This window comes from Pipistrellus hanaki (assembly GCF_964339955.1).
Source record: "Pipistrellus hanaki genome assembly, chromosome: 18".
In the NCBI taxonomy this organism is placed as follows: Eukaryota; Metazoa; Chordata; class Mammalia; order Chiroptera; family Vespertilionidae; genus Pipistrellus; species Pipistrellus hanaki.
Window position 1 is genome coordinate 13974974 of NC_140520.1, and position 17323 is coordinate 13992296.

Below are 17323 nucleotides of genomic sequence, written 5' to 3' on the forward strand. Positions count from 1 at the left end.
GTGCTTCCCGGCGCCTGTTACTTTTTTATTTGTATCTGCCTCGTTCCAGAAGCACTGAGTTGGCTTTCTAAAGTCTAACTAGGATTCCCCCTCAGGCCCAGCACCCTCCCCGCCACCCCAACCCGGTGCACCACCCGTGACACACCCTCACAGACCCAGATGCCCAAAGCTGGACATCCTGAGCACACGACTGTGACCAGAACAGACTCGTCACTACAGGCAAAGGGCTGCCAGCACACAGCACTGCGGGCGGTGGGGGTGAGGGCCAGAGGGGGCCTCCTGGCCTGGCTGACAGCACTCAGGGTAGGCCTAGGTTAGTCCTGGTAGTTCTCAGGGAGCACCAGAAACGGGACTAGATGGCAGGGCCCCCACACCTCCCTGGCCCAGCCTCTGCCGGCACACACCTCCCCTCAGGTCCTCAGCACTCCCCCAAGAGCACCCCCCGACCCTCCTGCTCTCCGCCCCCCCAGCTCCTCTCCCGGCCTTCTCTCCTCTGTGCTCGCTCAGGCACCTTCGGGCCCAGGCTCCTGTGTGCCCACACCCTTTCAGTCTGGGTCTGGGCTCCGCCCCTCTGCCGGCCTCGGAGGCAGCTGAGATGGGGCCTCACTGCTGCTTGGCGTTAGAATCCCCCTCCGGCGGGCCACCCTGCAGCAGGGGGCATGTACGAGGGGCCCGGAACAGGGAGGCTGTGAAGGCAGCAATGATGAGCAGGTTCCCGGCCACGGCCAAGCCCAGCGTGGCCACGGTGCCCGTCAGGCCCAGGGGGGGATCCTGCGTGGCCAGCCAGGCGTGGCGGGATTCCATATCAGCCAGCACCGCTTCCAGCTGAAAGTGGGTGCCCAGCACCGCACAGATGTGGAATAGCTGGTGGCTGTGGCCTGTGGGGAAGGCAGGCAGGTGAGGGCACATACCCATCCCCAGGGCTGCCCCAACTCACTCTCTGACCCATGGCAAGTCACCCCATCACCTGGGCCTGCGACTATCCTAAATGCAGGAATAAGAAAACCTGGTTCCAAGAGCTACCGGAAGGAGTGAATGAGCTGATGTGCATAAAACACAATGCCGCCAGCATACAAGCTACCAGTTTGGCTGATACCGGCGAAGTGTGGGTGGGCCTGGACTCTGAGGACCCTCCAGGGCACTGTCTCTGGCTGCAATCGCCGCCATTTACTCAAGTCAACCTCTGGGCTCTGGGAAGCTGTCTCCCCTGCCCTCTCCTCGGCCGGGCGGGCCCTGCTCTCACCGATGTAGTCAAAGCGTCCCGGTGCCAGCCGCTCAGGCAGGTGAGAGGCGAAGAGAAAACCAGTGAGCAGCGCGCACAACAGGTGGTAGCCATGACTGGTGCTCAGCGCCTCTTGCCCACAGCTGTGGCCCCTGCCCCAGCACAGTGCCAGCTGGCAAAGGAAAAGCAGGCTGAGCGGGAGGGATTGGAGATGGACCCACCTGTGTCTGGAATCTAGCGGGGGGGAGAGGGGGCGCAGAGCCAGGCTGGGTGCCGGGCCTGGAGGGTGGGCAGCAGGGCTGAGGTGAGATGGAGGGAGCAGGACTGGAAGGGGCACCGAAAGGACAAGGAAAACGAGGGCCTGACCAGGAGCCCTTCGCCCCTTACCCGATAGAAGAGCGGGAGGTTGTCAAACAGGAAGGGGTAGGCGAAAGCGCCTGTGCGGAGCATCTTACTGAGCCCAGGGCTTTCCAGCTCCGGGAACCTGGGAGGCGGGAGGGAAAGGCTGGTCACCACCCTGGTGCTAGGGGGGCGTCGGAGGGGGCAGGAGGCCTCTGACCAAGATGGAATGCCAATGTGGCTTAGTGACACATGACCCCTCTGTAAATGACCCCATCTGTGAAACGGGTGGCTGGGAGGATTAAGGGAAACTGCAGGTACGGCGCTAGCGCACAGGCTCCGACACAGGAATTCTCAATAAACGGTCCCGTCGCTCTTAATGCTGCTCAAGAGCGATCCCAGGTGCAAGCGTGGTGGCGGCGCCCTGCCCTGTCCCTCCGCCTTCCCCCTTCACACTGGCCCCGAACCCACCGAGAGTAACAGGAGAGGCCGGTGCACAGGAGGGAGTTGAGTGCGGCGGCGGGCACAAAGAGCTGGTGCAGGCGGCCGTGCAGCCAGGAGGCCGGCATGGAGTAGGCGGCGTAGGGGAAGGCGCAACCTGGGGGCGCGGGGCAGGAGCTGAGGCCCGGAGGGCTGGCTCCGGACGCAATACTGCGCGCCACCTCCCACCCAAAACTCCCCCCCCTGCAGCCCCACCCCCACCCAGAACCCCCCCCCCCAGCAGCCCCCGCCCCGCCCCCGGCTCACCCAGGCTGTAGAGGCTGAGCGCGCCGTAGTCCAGGAAGTAGCAGATGTGCCGCGCGCGGGGCGACATGGAGCTGAAGGTGTGCGCGCAGCACGACGCGAACGGGTAGAGGCAGGTGGGCCCCAGGAAGACGAGCAGCGGCCAGTGGTAGGGCTCCGCCCGGAAGCCGGGGCCTCCCGCGAGCACCAGCAGGCGCCACAGGAAGTACCTGCAGCGGCACGTGCCCCGCAACTTCCGGCTTCTGACTTACTTCCGCCCGCAGCCCGCCCTTGCGCCCGCCCTCGGGGCGCCGGCCGGGGTGGCCGCCTCACCAGGTGGGCAGGAAGTGCGTCCAGATGTTGACAGTCTCGTTGGTCATCTGGAAGGAGCTGAGGACGCAGTCCAAGGCCGAGCTGGTGGGGCGGCGGTAGCCGGACACGATGCCGTCCTCCCAGAACACCTGGGGGGTGGGGGGTCACTATGCCGGGCCCTCTCCCCGGGAGAGAGCTAAGAGGAGGGACTGGAGAGAAGGCGCCGGAGGCCGCGAAGGCCCAGAGCCAAACCTTGTCAGACAGGGTGCTTGGGAGGGGATTCTAAACCCGCCCGCTCCGTAGAGGACAGGATGGGAGGGATGAGAGCGAGCTTGCAGGAGGGACTTCCCCGGTTGCTGAAGGAGAACCTCAGTCCCAGGCCGCCCCCGGGGGAGTGGGAGTCGGCCAGCGTAGCCCCTCACCCGGGGAACCTGGTGGACTTGAAGGAGTTGGGGTAGCTTGAGACTGAGCATGGTGGCCTGCACCTCCACGTTGACCTAGAGACAGAGGGTGGCGGGGAGGAAATCAGGTGTCTGCTGCGGTCCACAGACTGCTTCTTATCACCGGGTCCAGGCTGGGCTTGGTCACTGAGTGCCAGCATAGCTGGCTGCAAGCTGCTTCCTTCAGGCCAGGGGGGCGGGCCCAGCCTCCCAGACCCCTCCCCATCCTAGCCTGGGGGCACTCAGTTTCCCCTTAACCCAGCACAAAGTAGAGAGGCCTCAGCCCCGGCTGGAATACTGTCTCAGCAGCCCCGGTCCCTGAGTCCCATCCCCCAGCCCTCCAGTTCCCTCTCAGGGGAAGCCTAACTCATGGAGGTCGGTGCAGAGAGACCCCGAGCCACCCACCAGCGCCAAAAGCCCGTGGCCCAGTGTGCAGGCTGAGCACCCAGGATCTGGAGAGGCCAGGTGCCGGGATAAGAATTAGGGGGGTGCCTGGCTCTTCTCTGAGGACATTCGGGTCTCTGTCCCTGAGCCCCTGCCCCAGCCCCAGACCTGTGCAATGCCTCCGGTGGCGGTGGCTCTGCTGCCCGCCGGCCTCAGGCCGCCTGTCCCAGGCACATTCCTTGGCACAATTGGCGGGGCTGGGCCAGCTAGGCAGATGGAACCACCCTAGGAGGAGGGAAGACACTCCCCCATCTCCCAGGGCCAAAACTTTCCAGCAACTCCACAGCCTAACCCCGCCCCTCTTCCTGTCACCAGCTTCACCCGCTCACAGTGGGCCTCACACCATCAATCGGAGTCCCCCAACGGTTTGGGAGCTCTCTGCCCCTGACCTAGGGACTGAGCTGGGCACAAGACAACCCTGGTTGAGACCTCAAAGGTATTCCTTGTCCAGGAGTGGGATGGGGGTGGTCTGACCCATGAGTGCTGCCGTGACCTGGGGGAGGGGTGGGAAAGCAGGATGCTGGCTGGGCTGTAGCTGCCCTAGGGGTCCTTCCCTTGCGTGGGGTTTAGAGGTCTGTGTAGAGTGTGCTGTAGCCCTGGAGATGAGGGAGGGGCTGGAGCTGGTCCCAGTTCCCTAGAATGGCGACAGCCCCAGGTGAGCTTCCTTACCAGAGCTTGACTGGTGCTCCTGAGCAGGTGGGTCCGCAGGCCCGGGTGTCCTGCCAGCCAGGCCAGCGGGAGGGAGGAGAGTGGCCTGCCAGCAGGCCAGGGAACAGGAGACAAAGGAGCCCGAAGACAATCCCAGCCTTGTCCAGCCTCCAGGGAGCAGCGCAGGGTGGCCCAACCCCATTAGCAGGCAGCTCACTGGCCTTCAGCACACAGCCAACCCTCCAGCCTGACTCAGACCCAGAGACCAGCACTGGCCAGAATAGGCTGAAGCCCCGGCCAGGGTGCGGCCAGTGCGGTGCAGGCCCTCAGATCAGGCTGCGCCGCAGTTCCAGTCCCCCCAGGAGGTGAAGGTGGGCCCTGCCGCAGGCCGGGCAGAGAATCCCAAGTCCTGGACTTGGAGTCAGAAACCATCTCTCACTCTCCCTGCCTCTGAGCACCTGGTGCTGGGCAGAGTCCAGAGCAAATGCCTTTGGTAAATGTTGGTTCAACCACAAGGGATTTGCCAAGCTTACTCCCCAGACGCACTTAAGGTACCAGCCTTGCAGAGGGACAGGGATTGAATCTGGCTTCAAGGTTCATCCCCTGCTCCCTTGAGAAATCTGATTCGGAGGACCCAGCAAATACGGCCTCACAATCCTATTTCACCCATCACCCTTACGAAGGCACCAGCTGTTTAACGGATCAAGGAACTTGACAATGTCACTACGTCTGGAGCTTTTGCTGAAATTCCAAACTTCTTGCTTTGATGCATTCACCTCGAAGAAACCTTTCCAAACGCCATTTGTTAGCCCGCCATCTCCAACCTCCCAATAAGACGGCAGAAAGGCACTGGAGACGGAGTGGGCTTCGGGGTCTTTATTAAATGATGCTTTAGCCTCAGTCTGTCAGAGATTGGGAGGGGGTGACCCTATCTCCCAGGCTGTCCCAGACTTGCTATCTTGGAAGGAGGCAGGATGTCTGCTCTCCTCTGAGAACAGCCTGGGAAGCTAGGCTCGTGCTGGGGTGAGGAGCAGCAGAGCTGAGAGCCCCACCCTCAACCCCTGGGCAGTGACCCACCCACAGCCCCTCTCGCTGCTCCATTCACTGTCCTGAGCTATTCATGATCTCTGCTTCCACCATCACCTCCACATCCCAAGAGCGAGCCCCAGGCTGAGCCCACCAGGCCTCCAGTCCTGGGGTGGGCGGAGCAGGAAGCCCATCGGGATTGGGGCCCCTGACTGGGCAGCTTCAGAGGCCTCTCCTTCGCTAGTCGAGGGGGTGGTGGCCTCAGACTGCACCCCCTCTCTCCTCACTGGCATCCCACTGGTGCAGCACAGCAACCAAGAGCACAAAGCACGGTGACTGTGGGACTGGCGGCACGAGAACCCTCACTGGCACAGGCCAGACTGCCCACAGCTGCTGGTGAGGCTGCTCCCTGCCCTGGAGGCCAGGCAGAGGGAGAGCGGAGTGGGGCGGTGTGCAGCCCCAGTGGCACGGGAGGGGTGCGAGCCCGGCCCCCGTGCAGTGCAGCCAGCTCCGGGCCCCTCTTCTGGAAGTCCCCGAAGCCCCAGAGCGGCCCGGGCCCCACGAGGGGGAATGAGAGCGGGTGGTCTTTGAGGAGGGAAGGGTCTGCAGAAAACCACCCAGACACCTGGCACTACCTCCTCTTCCCAGGACTGGAGGGTCCAAACTCCTCCCAACCCCCCTTAGGTGAGGACGGGCCTCTTCTGCCCCCCTTCCCCAGAGGTCCAGGAACCACTCCGGGAAACCAGACACCACGCCTGCCGCCCGCCTCTGGGGACAGCAGGAGGGTTGAGGCAGGAAGGCTGACTAGGGGCCCACAGGCCTCTCCTGCTCCAAATACTTTCCTCACTTCCTGACGTCGTCTTGGCAACAGGGGGCGCCCACCCTCCCAGCTGGCTCCGGGGCCCTCCCTCAGCCTGTGTGCAGCTGGGCTTCCTCCTGAGTGCGTGCGGAGTCTGTGGTGGGGTGACTACAGGTGGTGTCCCAGCAGCCAGAGGGCAGGAGATCTGGAGTCAGCCCCACTGCAGGGCTTGGGAGTCAGTCTCAGCCAATCTCCTTCCACTGCTTGTAGAAGTCCAGAACATTCTTGATGTCCACACTGGCATGTGCAGCGGCCTGCAGGGCAGCCTGTGCGGGGAGCAGGAGAGGGCTGAGTCTCCTGAACTGCGGACAGTCGCTGAGGGGCGGGGGTGACGAGGAAAGGGCCCCTGCCTGGATGAGGAGGGAGCCTCCTCCGGCGCCTTTCCCGCTCCAGTCCCTCTCGCACCCTCACCCACCTGCATCGGGCCCGAGAGCACGCTGGGGTTGTCCAGCGGGAGGCCTGTGATGATGGTCACCATGCCGCCGGGGTCCTCCTCACCGGCCCCCTGGGCTAGCGTCAGTTGTTTGCAGCTGTCCAGGATCTTATAGAGAGTCCTGGGAGGAGAGGGGGTGGGGAAAGCCCCATCAGCACAGCCTGAACACGGGGATTCCCAGGGCACAGGGGAAGCTAGGGATGGAGCAAGAGCAGCCAGGCAGCCGAGGCAGGAGGAAGCTGGCACCGGAGGATGTGCCACGGGGAGTGGGCCAAGGCCCTGAGGACACCAGGCCTCAGCGTCTGAAGGCCCCAGGGAACCGGGTGCTGGAGCAACTCCTTCCTCCAGGGGGAGACTTGCAGGAGGCCCCGGGCTGGTCCTGCACCTGTGCCGGTTCCTTGGCCCTGTCCCCTCCCCCGGGGAGTGGCACGGGGAGCGAAGGAGGCGGCTATCTGGGGGCCTAGGGGGAGGCTGAACCGTTACCAGGCATCTGCATCCTGTCTCTTCAGCTTGTGCCGCTCAAAGCTCTTCCCCACCTCCTTCTGGCAGCGAATGTACCTGCAGAGGACGCAGGAGAGTGGAGCTGGGGGCGCAGGAGCGAGGGCCCTTCACACAAAGCAGCCCATTGTGGCTCAGGGCCTGGCTCCAGGGGAGCAGGAGGGGCACAGCGCTCCCATCACAGGTCTGCTGGGAGCCATTCCCAAGTTTCCTGGCCGCTGGCTCGCCTTTCTTCCTGATAACATCAATTCCTCGGTTCCCCCCAGGGCAGGGAGCTGGGAGGGGAGAAGGACCAGATGCTTTTCAAGTCAGGGCTTCTGGAGACAAGGTCCAAACAAGTAGGCTTTGTGGGGTGGGGTGTCAGCTAGCAGGGAGGCCAGAGGAAAGGCCTGTGTGGGGGAGCACCTACTGCTGCGTCTGATCACGTGGCTTCAGTGGGAGGTGGGGAGCCCCCCGCAGCCCCAACTGCCACCCTAACAAACCAACCCGCAGCCAAGGTGCCCACAGCCTGGAGCTGGGGTTTGCTCCCTTCTCCCCGGAGATGCTGATCTCATGTTCACCCCAGAGGCAAAGGGTCAGCGGGTCAGTGCCCGCCCCGCCCCCGCCCTCCCCGCCCCCCAGCTCCTGGCCCCTCTTTCGGCACCTGAGACCTTGGCTTAGTAGGTCTTTGGTTTTCCCTCCCAGCAGTGAGCACACTGGGCGCGGGGACTCCAAGTGTGTGTTTCGTCCACGAGTGAAACAAGCATTTGCTGTCAGAGAGACACACGGGGCTCAGCGGCCAGCACTCACCTGTTCCCTTTTTTAAACTCTGCCTCTAGGTATCGGATCCCGTCCCGGGCCCCTGGGTGCTCCTTCTTCAGCAGATCCAGGCCGTCAATCACTGTGGGCGAAGGGGGGGAGGGGGGGAGGCAAAACAGATCAGCTCAGAGTCTGTGACCGGGCTCTCAGGAAGCAGCTGAGCTCCTCCAGCACCCACTGCAGGAAAAGACAGCGGACATGGCTCCAATGGGCTCCTGAAGTCCTTCAAAAGCATAACCTGCCGCCAGGCATGTGCTTGGCAATTCACCAACTGCTTCCATTTAGATATTCTCCTGTTTCTCCCAACCATCTTGAGAGTCAGGATTTAAGAGATCATATCCATTTCACGGATGGAGTGACTGAGGTTCAGGTTGGAAGCACTTGACCAAGGCCACTGTGTAATCTGGGCTCCAAATAAAGGTCTCAACCCCAAGCCCAGAGTTCCTTTAAGCCGCCTTCTATCCACCCTCCCGCCTCCTCAGTGTGCTCACCTGTCCTTGGGATGATGACAATGAAGCGGCCACTGGTGGCCAGCTGGCGGATGATAGGGAGGTGGAGGCAGAGGGCCTGGGTGTCAGGAACGAGGTAGGGTGACATTGCTGACTGGGCCTTGGGCTGCTGGAGGCTCCCTTCCAGCTGAGAGACCTCGAGCTGGTGAGAGAAGGCATAGTGGGTGGAGCTGTGCGGGCTCCACAGCCTGGCAGGGGGGAAATGGTTCTCAAAGGGGACAGGGGACTTCTACCAATGACCTCGGAGGTAGGAGGTGCCAGAAACAAGGCTTAAAGCAGAGAGAAAAAGAAAAAGAGGCAGAAGCGAAAGCAGCAAGACGCAAGGCTCTGTGAAGAAGGGGCTCGGGAGGCAGTCTGGGAGGCCACGAAGGTAGTAATCTGGGCAAAGTGGGGGCCACAGGGGAACAGGGGAACAGCTGGAGGGGTGAGGGTCTGCCAGTGGGCGTTAGGCAATAACCAGATCTGGAGGAGGAGGAGCACCTGAAGCCGTAGCTGGGCCATGTCTCTCATGAGCCGGTTCCGCCGAGCTTCCTCCTGCGCCTGCAAAGGAAAACCAAGTGCTGAGAACCAAGTGCGGAGCTTGGGACGGGAGCTGAGGCTGGGCTCCTTCCTCCAGCGATCAGACCAAGCAGAGTGCTGGTCTGAAGCGGGACGGCTCTCTACTGCTCCTGCTCAGTGAAGAGGAGAGAAGCATGGGAGAACAGCATGGCTTCTCTGCTCCAACACCAGGAGGGCGGCAGCAGCCAGTGGGCACTGTCACGGCACAGGGTCTGAGCTCTGCCCTCTGCCTTCTCCCTCCCAGGGGATAACTATCCATGCACCCATCCCCGTCTTTATCACCAACCATTTGCCAATTTCTTTTTATATATTTTTACTGATTTCAGAGAGGAATGGAGAGGGAGAAAGAAACATTAATGATGAGTGAGAATCACTGCTTCCACTGAGGATCAAGCCCGAAGCCCAGGCATGTGCTTTGACCCAATTCACAGGTCGACGCTCAACCACTGAGACACACTGGCCAGGCCACTTGCCAATTTCTTTTTCTTTTCTTTTTTTTTTTTTTTTTTTCCAATTTACAGTGCCTTTTATTTAATCTTTGCCATTATTTTTTTTAATATATTTTATTGATTTTTTTTTTTAGAGAGAGGAAGAGAGAGGAATAGAGAGTCAGAAACATCGATGAGAGAGAATCATCGATCAGCTGCCTCTTGCACACCCCCTACTGGGGATGTGCCCGCAACCAAGCACCTGCCCTTGACCGGAATCGAACCCAGGACCTTTCAGTCCGCAGGCCGACACTCTATCCACTGAGCCAAACCGGTTTCGGCTTTCTTTTCTTTTCTTTTTTTTTAAATATATTTTATTGATTTTTTACGGAGAGGAAAGAACACACACACACACACACACACACACACACAGACACACACACACACAGACACACACAGACACACAGACACACACACAGACACACACAGACAGACACACACACAGACACACACACAGACACAGACACACAGACACACACACACACACACAGACACACACACACACACACACACACAGACACACACACACACACAGACACACACACACAGACACACAGACACACACACACACACACAGAGACACACACACACAGACACACACACAGACACACACACACACACAGACACACACACACACACACACACACACACACACACACATAAATAAAACGAGGATGCAGCGCCCCCCTCACAGGACTGCTGAGAGGGTTAAACGAGAGGTCACATGCAAACCTAGGTTTGCACATAGAAAGCTCTCGAGAAATGACAGATGGCGTGGCAATATGACAATGACCACACTGCTGCTGCTGCTAGGGAATAAACCCTTGGGTGCAAGCCTGAGGCTCAGGCAGAGCAGGAGGCAGCCCAAAAGGTACTGTGGCCCCCGTCCAGCTTGGTCTAGGGGTCCCACACTGCATGAGAGGCGCTCTCAGATCCTCCCTGCCCCCAGGATGAGTCTTCAAGAACTTCAGGCTAAAGGAAATGCCTGCAGCCAACACCGGTGTGGCTCAGTGGATAGAGCATCGGCCTGTGGACTGGAGGGTCCCGGGTTTGATTCCCGTCAAGGGCATGTGTCTTGGTTGCAGGCACATTCCCAGTGGGGGGTGTACAGGAGGCAGCTGGTCGATGTTTCTCTCCCATCAATGTTTCTAACTTTCTATCCTCTCGGTAAAAAATCAGTAAAATATATTTTAAAAGATAAATAAATAAATAAATAAATAGAAAAGGAAATGCCTGCAAATCTCCAACGTTTTTTAAAGCTGTGCAACTTCCCCGTGGCTATTTCTGTAACCCGTGTTTTCCCCTATGGAACAGCAACGAAAGCCTGAACACAAAGGGCTTGTTTTTAGCAAAATGTCCTTGCTTTTAGACAAGGAAGGGAGTTTCTGGGGAGCGTGTACCCCTTCCCCAGGCAGGCCATCCGCAGGAAGGGTGTGCTCGGAGGGGCAGGCAGGGGAGCCTGCACCCCTTCCCCAGGCAGACCATCCGCAGGAAGGGTGTGCTCGGAGAGGCAGGCAGGGGGCCTGCACCCCTTCCCCAGGCAGGCCATCCGCAGGAAGGGTGTGCTCGGAGAGGCAGGCAGGGGGCCTGGGCTCAGGAAGAAAGAGCATGGGCTGCCGAGCCCGGGGGCCACGCCTCCTGTGCCAGACACCACTGCCCGGCTGAGCTCAGGGAGGACACACAGCCAGGACTGTGCGGGCCCCGGCTGCTGTTCAGAGCATTAGCCTCACACAACAAGCTCTGCCTTGTTCGGGGCTGGACCCCCGTGACCAGAATACTGACAAGCCTGACCCAGAGCAGACTCCCAATGAGTATTTATGGAATGAACTGCTGAATGGAGAAGAGGTGACACCGGCCGCTTCCTCCGGTTTGGACTATGTCAGATGGGATCAGGCCTGGGATGGAGGCTTCTGCATGATGTCTGATACCAAGATCCCTCCACTCCGGGGCGGGAACCGTTTTTCTGCCAAGGGCCACTGGATATTTATGACATTTTTTGAGGGTCATACAAAATTATCAACTTAAAAATTAGCCGCTGGCCCTGCTAGGTTTGGCTCAGTGGACAAAGGGTTCCAGGTTCGATTCTGGTCAAGGGCAAGTACCTCATTTGCAGGCTCCTCCCTGGCTGGGTCCTGGTCAGGGTGCATGCAGGAGGCAACCAATTGATGTGTTTATCTCAAATCAATGTTTCTGTCTTTCCCTCTCTCTTCCACTCTCTCCAAAAATCAATGGAAAAATATCCTCGAGTGAGGATTTAAAAAAAAAATTAGCCCGCTAAGCCAGCTGGTGTAGTTCAGTGGCTGAACTCTCTCTCCCTTTCTCTGAAATCAATAAAAAGTATATATATTTTTTAAAGTAGCCTGCTATATTTGGCCAAACATTTAATTAACTCACTCCTAATGCCGTGGCAGGTCTCACATGGCCTTCGGGCTAGACGTTCCCCTGCTCTCTACCCCTCCATCCCTCAGTCTCCATCCCTCGGGAAGGGAAGGGAAGGAGCATTTGCTGTGATAATGTGTCTGGTGCCTCACAGGTACTATCATTCCATCTTCACAACAATCCCCTAAAGCTGGTTCCACTGCTCCCAGGGACTCACTCCGTTCAGACACAGAGGACAGAGATGGCCCTCACCCCCGGCAGCCTGGGTACTGGCCCAGCACCATCTGCCTCTGCTCCAGCAACTCTCATTTGTGTCGTCAGCCGATCCCTCAGGTCCCCTCCCCGCCTCCTCTTCCCCCAGGCTCGGTGTCCCCCACCCCAAGCACTACATTCTTCGGTCAGGGCCCCCCGTTTGAGGCTCTCCCTCGGGCCTCTCAGGGAGCCCAGGGGAGCAGAGCGGCCGGGTGGGGGACTCACCATGCGGAGCTGGGCCTGGGCCTGCGGCAGCATGCTCTCCCGCTCCGACTGCGCGGCGCTGACGAAGATGCCCGCCTCCGAGTTGAACTGCAGGGTGCTGCCCTGCAGGCGGGCGACGAAGTGGCCGAAGCTGCGGATGCAGCAGATCCGCACGACGCACTGTGAGGAGACACACAGGAGCCGGCCCAGCTGAGCGGGGCTGCCCTGGAGGGCTCCCGCCTCCCGCCTCCCTGCTGTGCCAGCCGCTCGGCGACAAGTGCTCCTCGAACAGCTCGGGTCTGCGGGGAAAGGGAGCACCGAGGCCCAGAGCCTCCACCGGCCCGGTGAGGGCCGAGCACGAAGGGCCAGGAGACACACGGGACCCAAACCAGGCTCGGGCTCAGAAGGAAGAGCGGGCTCTGGGCTGGGAGTGGGGAGACCCGGCTTCTAAGGCCACCGCTCTCCTCCGAGTTTCAGTTCCTCCGGTGTAAAGTGCGGGGCTGAGCTACATCAACATCCCCCACTCGTCTTCTTATTAGCAGAACCCTCCTTCCCCATCGAACAAAAATCTTCTCTGAACCTTAAAGCATGAAGCAGACTAAAGCCCAGTTGCTCTGGCCACAGTGGGAGCATCCAAAAGGTGCGTGTCAGAGGCCTGGGAGGCCGGTCTGCCTGCTTCCCTCTGCTGCCCCCAGATGGCCCATGTGGTGACACAGACTCAAGGGGAAAAGTCCCTGCACTAAGTGGACAGCGTATGCCCTCCCAGCTCTAATTCTCTTAATTGCTTGATGTTCAATTCAGAGAAGGATGGTGCACAGTAGAAAGAAGCTGATAGAAGATTTCAAAGCCCTAGTAATTCTCCTGTCCTGTCCTCTACAAAAGATGGAAAAGGGGAGGAAGGCTTGTTCCACTGCAGGAGACCACCACCAACAGACCCAGGACAGTGTGCCAAGAAGGAAAGACAGCTCCAGCGACTTACTGATAGACTCAGCCTGTGGCCCCAAGGACACTCGCCCTGCCTGGGGGAGCGGGGGGAGGGGGACAGGGGATGCTTCCCTGCCCGCTCCAATTTGAGCCCTTGCTTTGCTGCTGTGTCTGACTAACAACACAGCTTGTGGCCTGAGAAATAACGTCCTCACCTCCTCCAAGCTGCTGAGCAGGGGCCGGTCCGTGTCAAAGTTAAAGCGTCTGTGGGCCGCCCGGAGGGGAGGCAGGTTGCGAAGCGCCATGTCCTCTGGAAGCAGCAGGCTAGAGGGGAGGTCAGGCAGTTCACAACCTTCGAGAAGCCCATGGACCTCGGGACACAGGGCTAGGCCTGGGGAAGAGAGGATACATGAGACCACCTGCCCTGTGGGAGCCCCAGGCAGAGACGTAGCCTTGTTTGGAAATTCCCAGGCTAACGCAATAGGGCACCCCCCTAGGATGGAATGGGGGAGATGGCGGGAGGAAAGGAGAGAGAAACACATGGGACTGTCGGAGCTCTAGAAGCCCAGAGCTGAAAGGGCTGGAGGAGAAGGGCAGGTGGGGAGAACCAGGAGGCCTCAGGCTCAGGCTCCCTGACCACAGGGCAAGTAGTTACACTGGGATGAGAGCGAGGAGGGCTCCGGGGGAGAACCCTGGATGAGTCCAGCGGTAGGAGAAGGTGGAGACTTCCCGTTAGAAGATGGTAGGAGGAAACAAGCCACACAGATGAACTCTGGAGGTCAAGGTCAGTTCTCAATGACCAAGGCACCAGTGTGGCACCAGCAACTGGGCTGGCCCCCAGCTCCCCTCACTCTGCTCTTGCCCACTCCACCGCCATCCCCAGGGAGCACCCTCCCTGGCAGACCAGGCCACCTGCCCACAGTGAGAAACCAGAGAGGCCAAAGCCACAATGACTGCTATGTGTGAGGGAGGCTTGGCAGTGAATCCCATTAACCTCCTTACCCCAAGGGCCGGGTTACCAGGAAGGGGGATGGGCTTCGAGGGGCCAATGAGGGAGAGGGAGAGGAGAGGAGTGCCAGGGACTCTCTTACCAGACTCCTGGAGTTCGCCAGCAGCTGGCAGCAGATTCAACAGCACGGAGAGGCGGTTCCACAGACTCTGAGAGCTCTGGGGGGAGAGGCAGGAGAGGCCTCAGCCGGGGCGGGGGGTGGCAGTGAGCAGGAAAAGCATGCCCCGCGCCAAGGGGTCTGTGGAAGACCAAACAGGGACTGGTCCCGTGCGGAGGTGAGGAGCCCAGGGAGCCTGGCTGGACGTTACCGCCAGCGGAAGGTTTCCCAAGAGAAGGCAGGAGACCAGGAAGGCCTCTCTGGACCTGGGTGAGGGGTGGAGGGTGAGCCAGACCATCTGAGCACATCTCCCGGTCTAGCACGAATGCCCACTGGGACACTGCTTAGGGAGGTGACCTCCATCTCCATCTTACTGCACCTCCTCAATGACAAACAGTAACTAAGTAACTAAGCTGCCGTCAGGCGTAAGTACACACCCAAGGTGGTGCCTGGCCCTGACCCTGTCTCATCTAGGGCAACCTGCAGGGAGAAGGGACCACAGGGCAGTGTGCTAGGAAGGCAAAGCAACACTGGATAAAAGCCTCCGGGCACTAGAGGCTCTTATCCAGACCAAGATTCTGGGCCGGAGAGGCCGCCACTGCCCCAGCCGGCCCCCGGCCCTCAGTCCTGACACCATTCCAGCTGCACGCTAAGCTATTCTCCGAGCGGCCGTCCGACCCTGGTCGGAACTCCCACCATTCCCCTCTCTCAGAGCCACCCCTATTCCGAGGCTCTCCTTTCATCCTCTCATCAACATGAATCCCAGGGGCAGGCACCACCTCTGGCACTGGAGAGACAAACAGAGTACGCAGCTCTCTCTCTTTCCCATCCACACAATCTGTATTCCAGGGCAAAGGGCAGGCCCAATCCTTCTCCTGCGGAAAGCGGGAGGGCCCGCAGAGACGGGGTGCTTGGCAACAACTCTTGCCCACCATCGGGTGGGACTCCTGGGCCGCGCCCTGACCTGAGCGGCCGCGGAGGGACACACCTGTGCGCACACGATGATGAGGTCGGGGTTGGTGCGGAGCCAGTCCAGGAAGACTTTCACAGCAGGAAGCAGGCCTTCCGCCATCAGGACTTGCAGCTTCTCCTGGATGCTGCGCTCGTTCCGACAGGAGTGCCCACTGGACTCGCTCGCCTCTGACTCGGAGCCCTCCTCAGAGGCTGGTGGGTGAACAGAACGCGATGACTAATGGGTCTGTGACAGCAGGCTTTCGCTCTGTGGGGGGACTAATGGCTCTGAAGAGTTTGGATATGAAAGGAATTACAGACCCCTGCCTCATTTTTGCAGGCCTGTAACTTTTTACTTTTTGTCAATGCGAGAGGGTAACATGGACCAGCTCCCTCCTGCACGCTCCCTACCAGGCATCGAGCCCACAGCCCAGGCATGAGCCCCACCAGAAATGGAACAAGAAACCTTTCGGTGCATGGGACAATGCTCAGCCAACTGAGCCACACTGGCTGGGCATTAGCTGGCTGCTTCTAATGCATGAGCCTGGTGCCTTTCTTTGGCCTGGTGTCTTTTAAAATGATCCTTCTAGCCTCAAGCTAATTTGTGAGACTGGTCTACAGCTATCCTCAAAACAATATTTATGAAGTGCCTGCTCTGTGCTAGAAGGCAGGGCAGACAGAAAGCTGTAGGGAGGGAAGGAGAAAAGCGGCACAGAATTAAAATAACTACTTGTAGCTCCTAGGTCTTCAGCTTTGTAGGTTGAACACAGCCTTTTTCCTCATTTCTCTTATTCAGTCATTATTTCCTACACTAGGTACTGTGTTAGGTACCAGGGGTAAAACATATACCACCCAGCCCTCAGGAGGCTCACGGGCTAGTAGGAGACAAATCGATAGTTCCACTAGAGGGGAAAAGGCCAGAAGTGTCCTAAGAGCAGAGGCTAGAGGAGCCACAGAAAGAAAATCTAACCTAACTGTGAAGGCCCAAACCAAGTAACTTTCAGGCTAAAATCTATAGCGAGTGAAAATTAGCCAAGCAACAGGCTCCGGACAGGAGGAAAAGCGTGCTCCAGACCGAAGGACCACGCACAGCAACTTGGAGGTACAGCGTTTGGAGGGACAGTAACTCTCCCGCCAGATGCTGCGAAAGTTCAGTAAGACAATCCCTGAGGAAGTCCAGCCTGGTGCTTGGCATAGAGCAGCCTCAAGCAGTGCTCACTGCTGTGCTGCTGGGTGTCCCCTCTGCAGGGAAGACACTCAGCAGGTCAGTCTCACTCTAATCCACTGGTTTTTCTATCTTTCAGGAGCCCTGGCGGGAGGACCTGGGTGGCACCAGGCAAAGAAACTGTAGCTGCACTTGTCATGTGGAGGCAAGCCCCAAAGCACAGGGCAGGGTGAAGGGAAAAGGTATGAAACCATGAAGGAGGCTGGGGCTGGGGTGAGGAAGTGAGCGGAGAAGGGCTAGGAAGAAACTCCTGGCTGTGCAGAGGACCCAAGGTCAGGCAGCAAAGGCGGGGTGAGGTGCTCAGACAGGACAGTGCCTCTCGGGTGGATGCTGACGGCATGGAGGTGGAGACAAGAAGCCCAGTACCTGGCTCTGAGGGCTTATCCACATCCCCATTGACACAGGGCCGGTGGCCGGCCAGGCCGTGCGGGTCCGCGCTGGGCTGGAGGAGCAGGTTGCTGAAGGTGGGGGCCAGTCGGAAGCAGCGCTTGGTCTGGAACATCTGGGTGGACATGGCTTGCAGATTGCTGGCGATGCTGGCCTCACTGGGGCCCAGAGGGCCGTTGAGGGACTCGGGAGCCTCTGACCTGGCCCGAGGGGGTTCCAGGGCTGGGGACCGTGTCCCTTCCTCATCCTCCATGTCTTCCAGGTCCGATCGGGACTCTTGGCTGTTCATTTCCGAATCTGTTTCAGCATCGAAGGCTGTTCCCCCGCCTTCGAGACTCTTGTCGGAGCCGCTGTCGGAGCCCTCGCTGGCCCGGGCCGAGTCCCGGCTCGAGTCAGATTCAAAGCCCTCACTCAGGTCGCTGTCATCGCCGGCTTTGGGCAGGTGGCGGTGGCGGCGACGGCGGCGGAGGCAAGAGAGGCGGGAGAACTTGCGATTCTTTCTGACCTCGCCCTCCTGAGGGGCCGTGGGAGGAGGCTCCTCCTCCTTCTCCAAGGGTTCCTTGGACTCTGGTTCATCTATGGAAAGAGGCTGGTCAGG

The 17323-nt window shown here is 59.5% G+C and overlaps 2 protein-coding genes across 5 annotated transcripts in view; both read right to left on the minus strand.

Annotated features, from left to right (window-relative positions):
• On the minus strand, nt 1–5317 carry PAQR6 (progestin and adipoQ receptor family member 6). 4 transcript variants are annotated; one of them, XM_084866871.1, is made up of 8 exons: nt 4150–5317; nt 3019–3093; nt 2618–2745; nt 2309–2514; nt 2033–2159; nt 1610–1706; nt 1244–1394; nt 9–878 (listed from the first exon to the last, which is right to left on the minus strand). In XM_084866871.1, exons 2-8 carry the CDS (start codon nt 3067–3069, stop codon nt 604–606), a joined length of 1035 nt encoding a protein of 344 aa, XP_084722997.1. In that variant the 5' UTR covers nt 3070–3093; nt 4150–5317; the 3' UTR covers nt 9–603. The 4 variants fall into 4 exon arrangements, with proteins under 4 accessions (XP_084722994.1, XP_084722997.1, XP_084722995.1 ...); XM_084866869.1 differs by lacking the exon at nt 4150–5317 and adding an exon at nt 3589–3735; XM_084866870.1 differs by lacking the exon at nt 4150–5317 and adding an exon at nt 3442–3577.
• The window catches only part of SMG5 (SMG5 nonsense mediated mRNA decay factor), a 24831-nt gene continuing 12497 nt past the window's right edge, over nt 4990–17323 (minus strand). The window contains exons 12-22 of the mRNA XM_084866748.1: nt 16705–17301; nt 15151–15326; nt 14148–14223; nt 13272–13447; nt 12154–12312; nt 8732–8791; nt 8234–8393; nt 7734–7824; nt 6930–7004; nt 6429–6567; nt 4990–6279 (exon numbers count right to left, since the gene is read on the minus strand). Of these exons, the coding sequence (XP_084722874.1) occupies nt 6196–6279; nt 6429–6567; nt 6930–7004; nt 7734–7824; nt 8234–8393; nt 8732–8791; nt 12154–12312; nt 13272–13447; nt 14148–14223; nt 15151–15326; nt 16705–17301 (1793 nt within the window). The 3' untranslated portion in view covers nt 4990–6195. The remainder of the gene's footprint in view (nt 6280–6428; nt 6568–6929; nt 7005–7733; nt 7825–8233; nt 8394–8731; nt 8792–12153; nt 12313–13271; nt 13448–14147; nt 14224–15150; nt 15327–16704; nt 17302–17323) is intronic.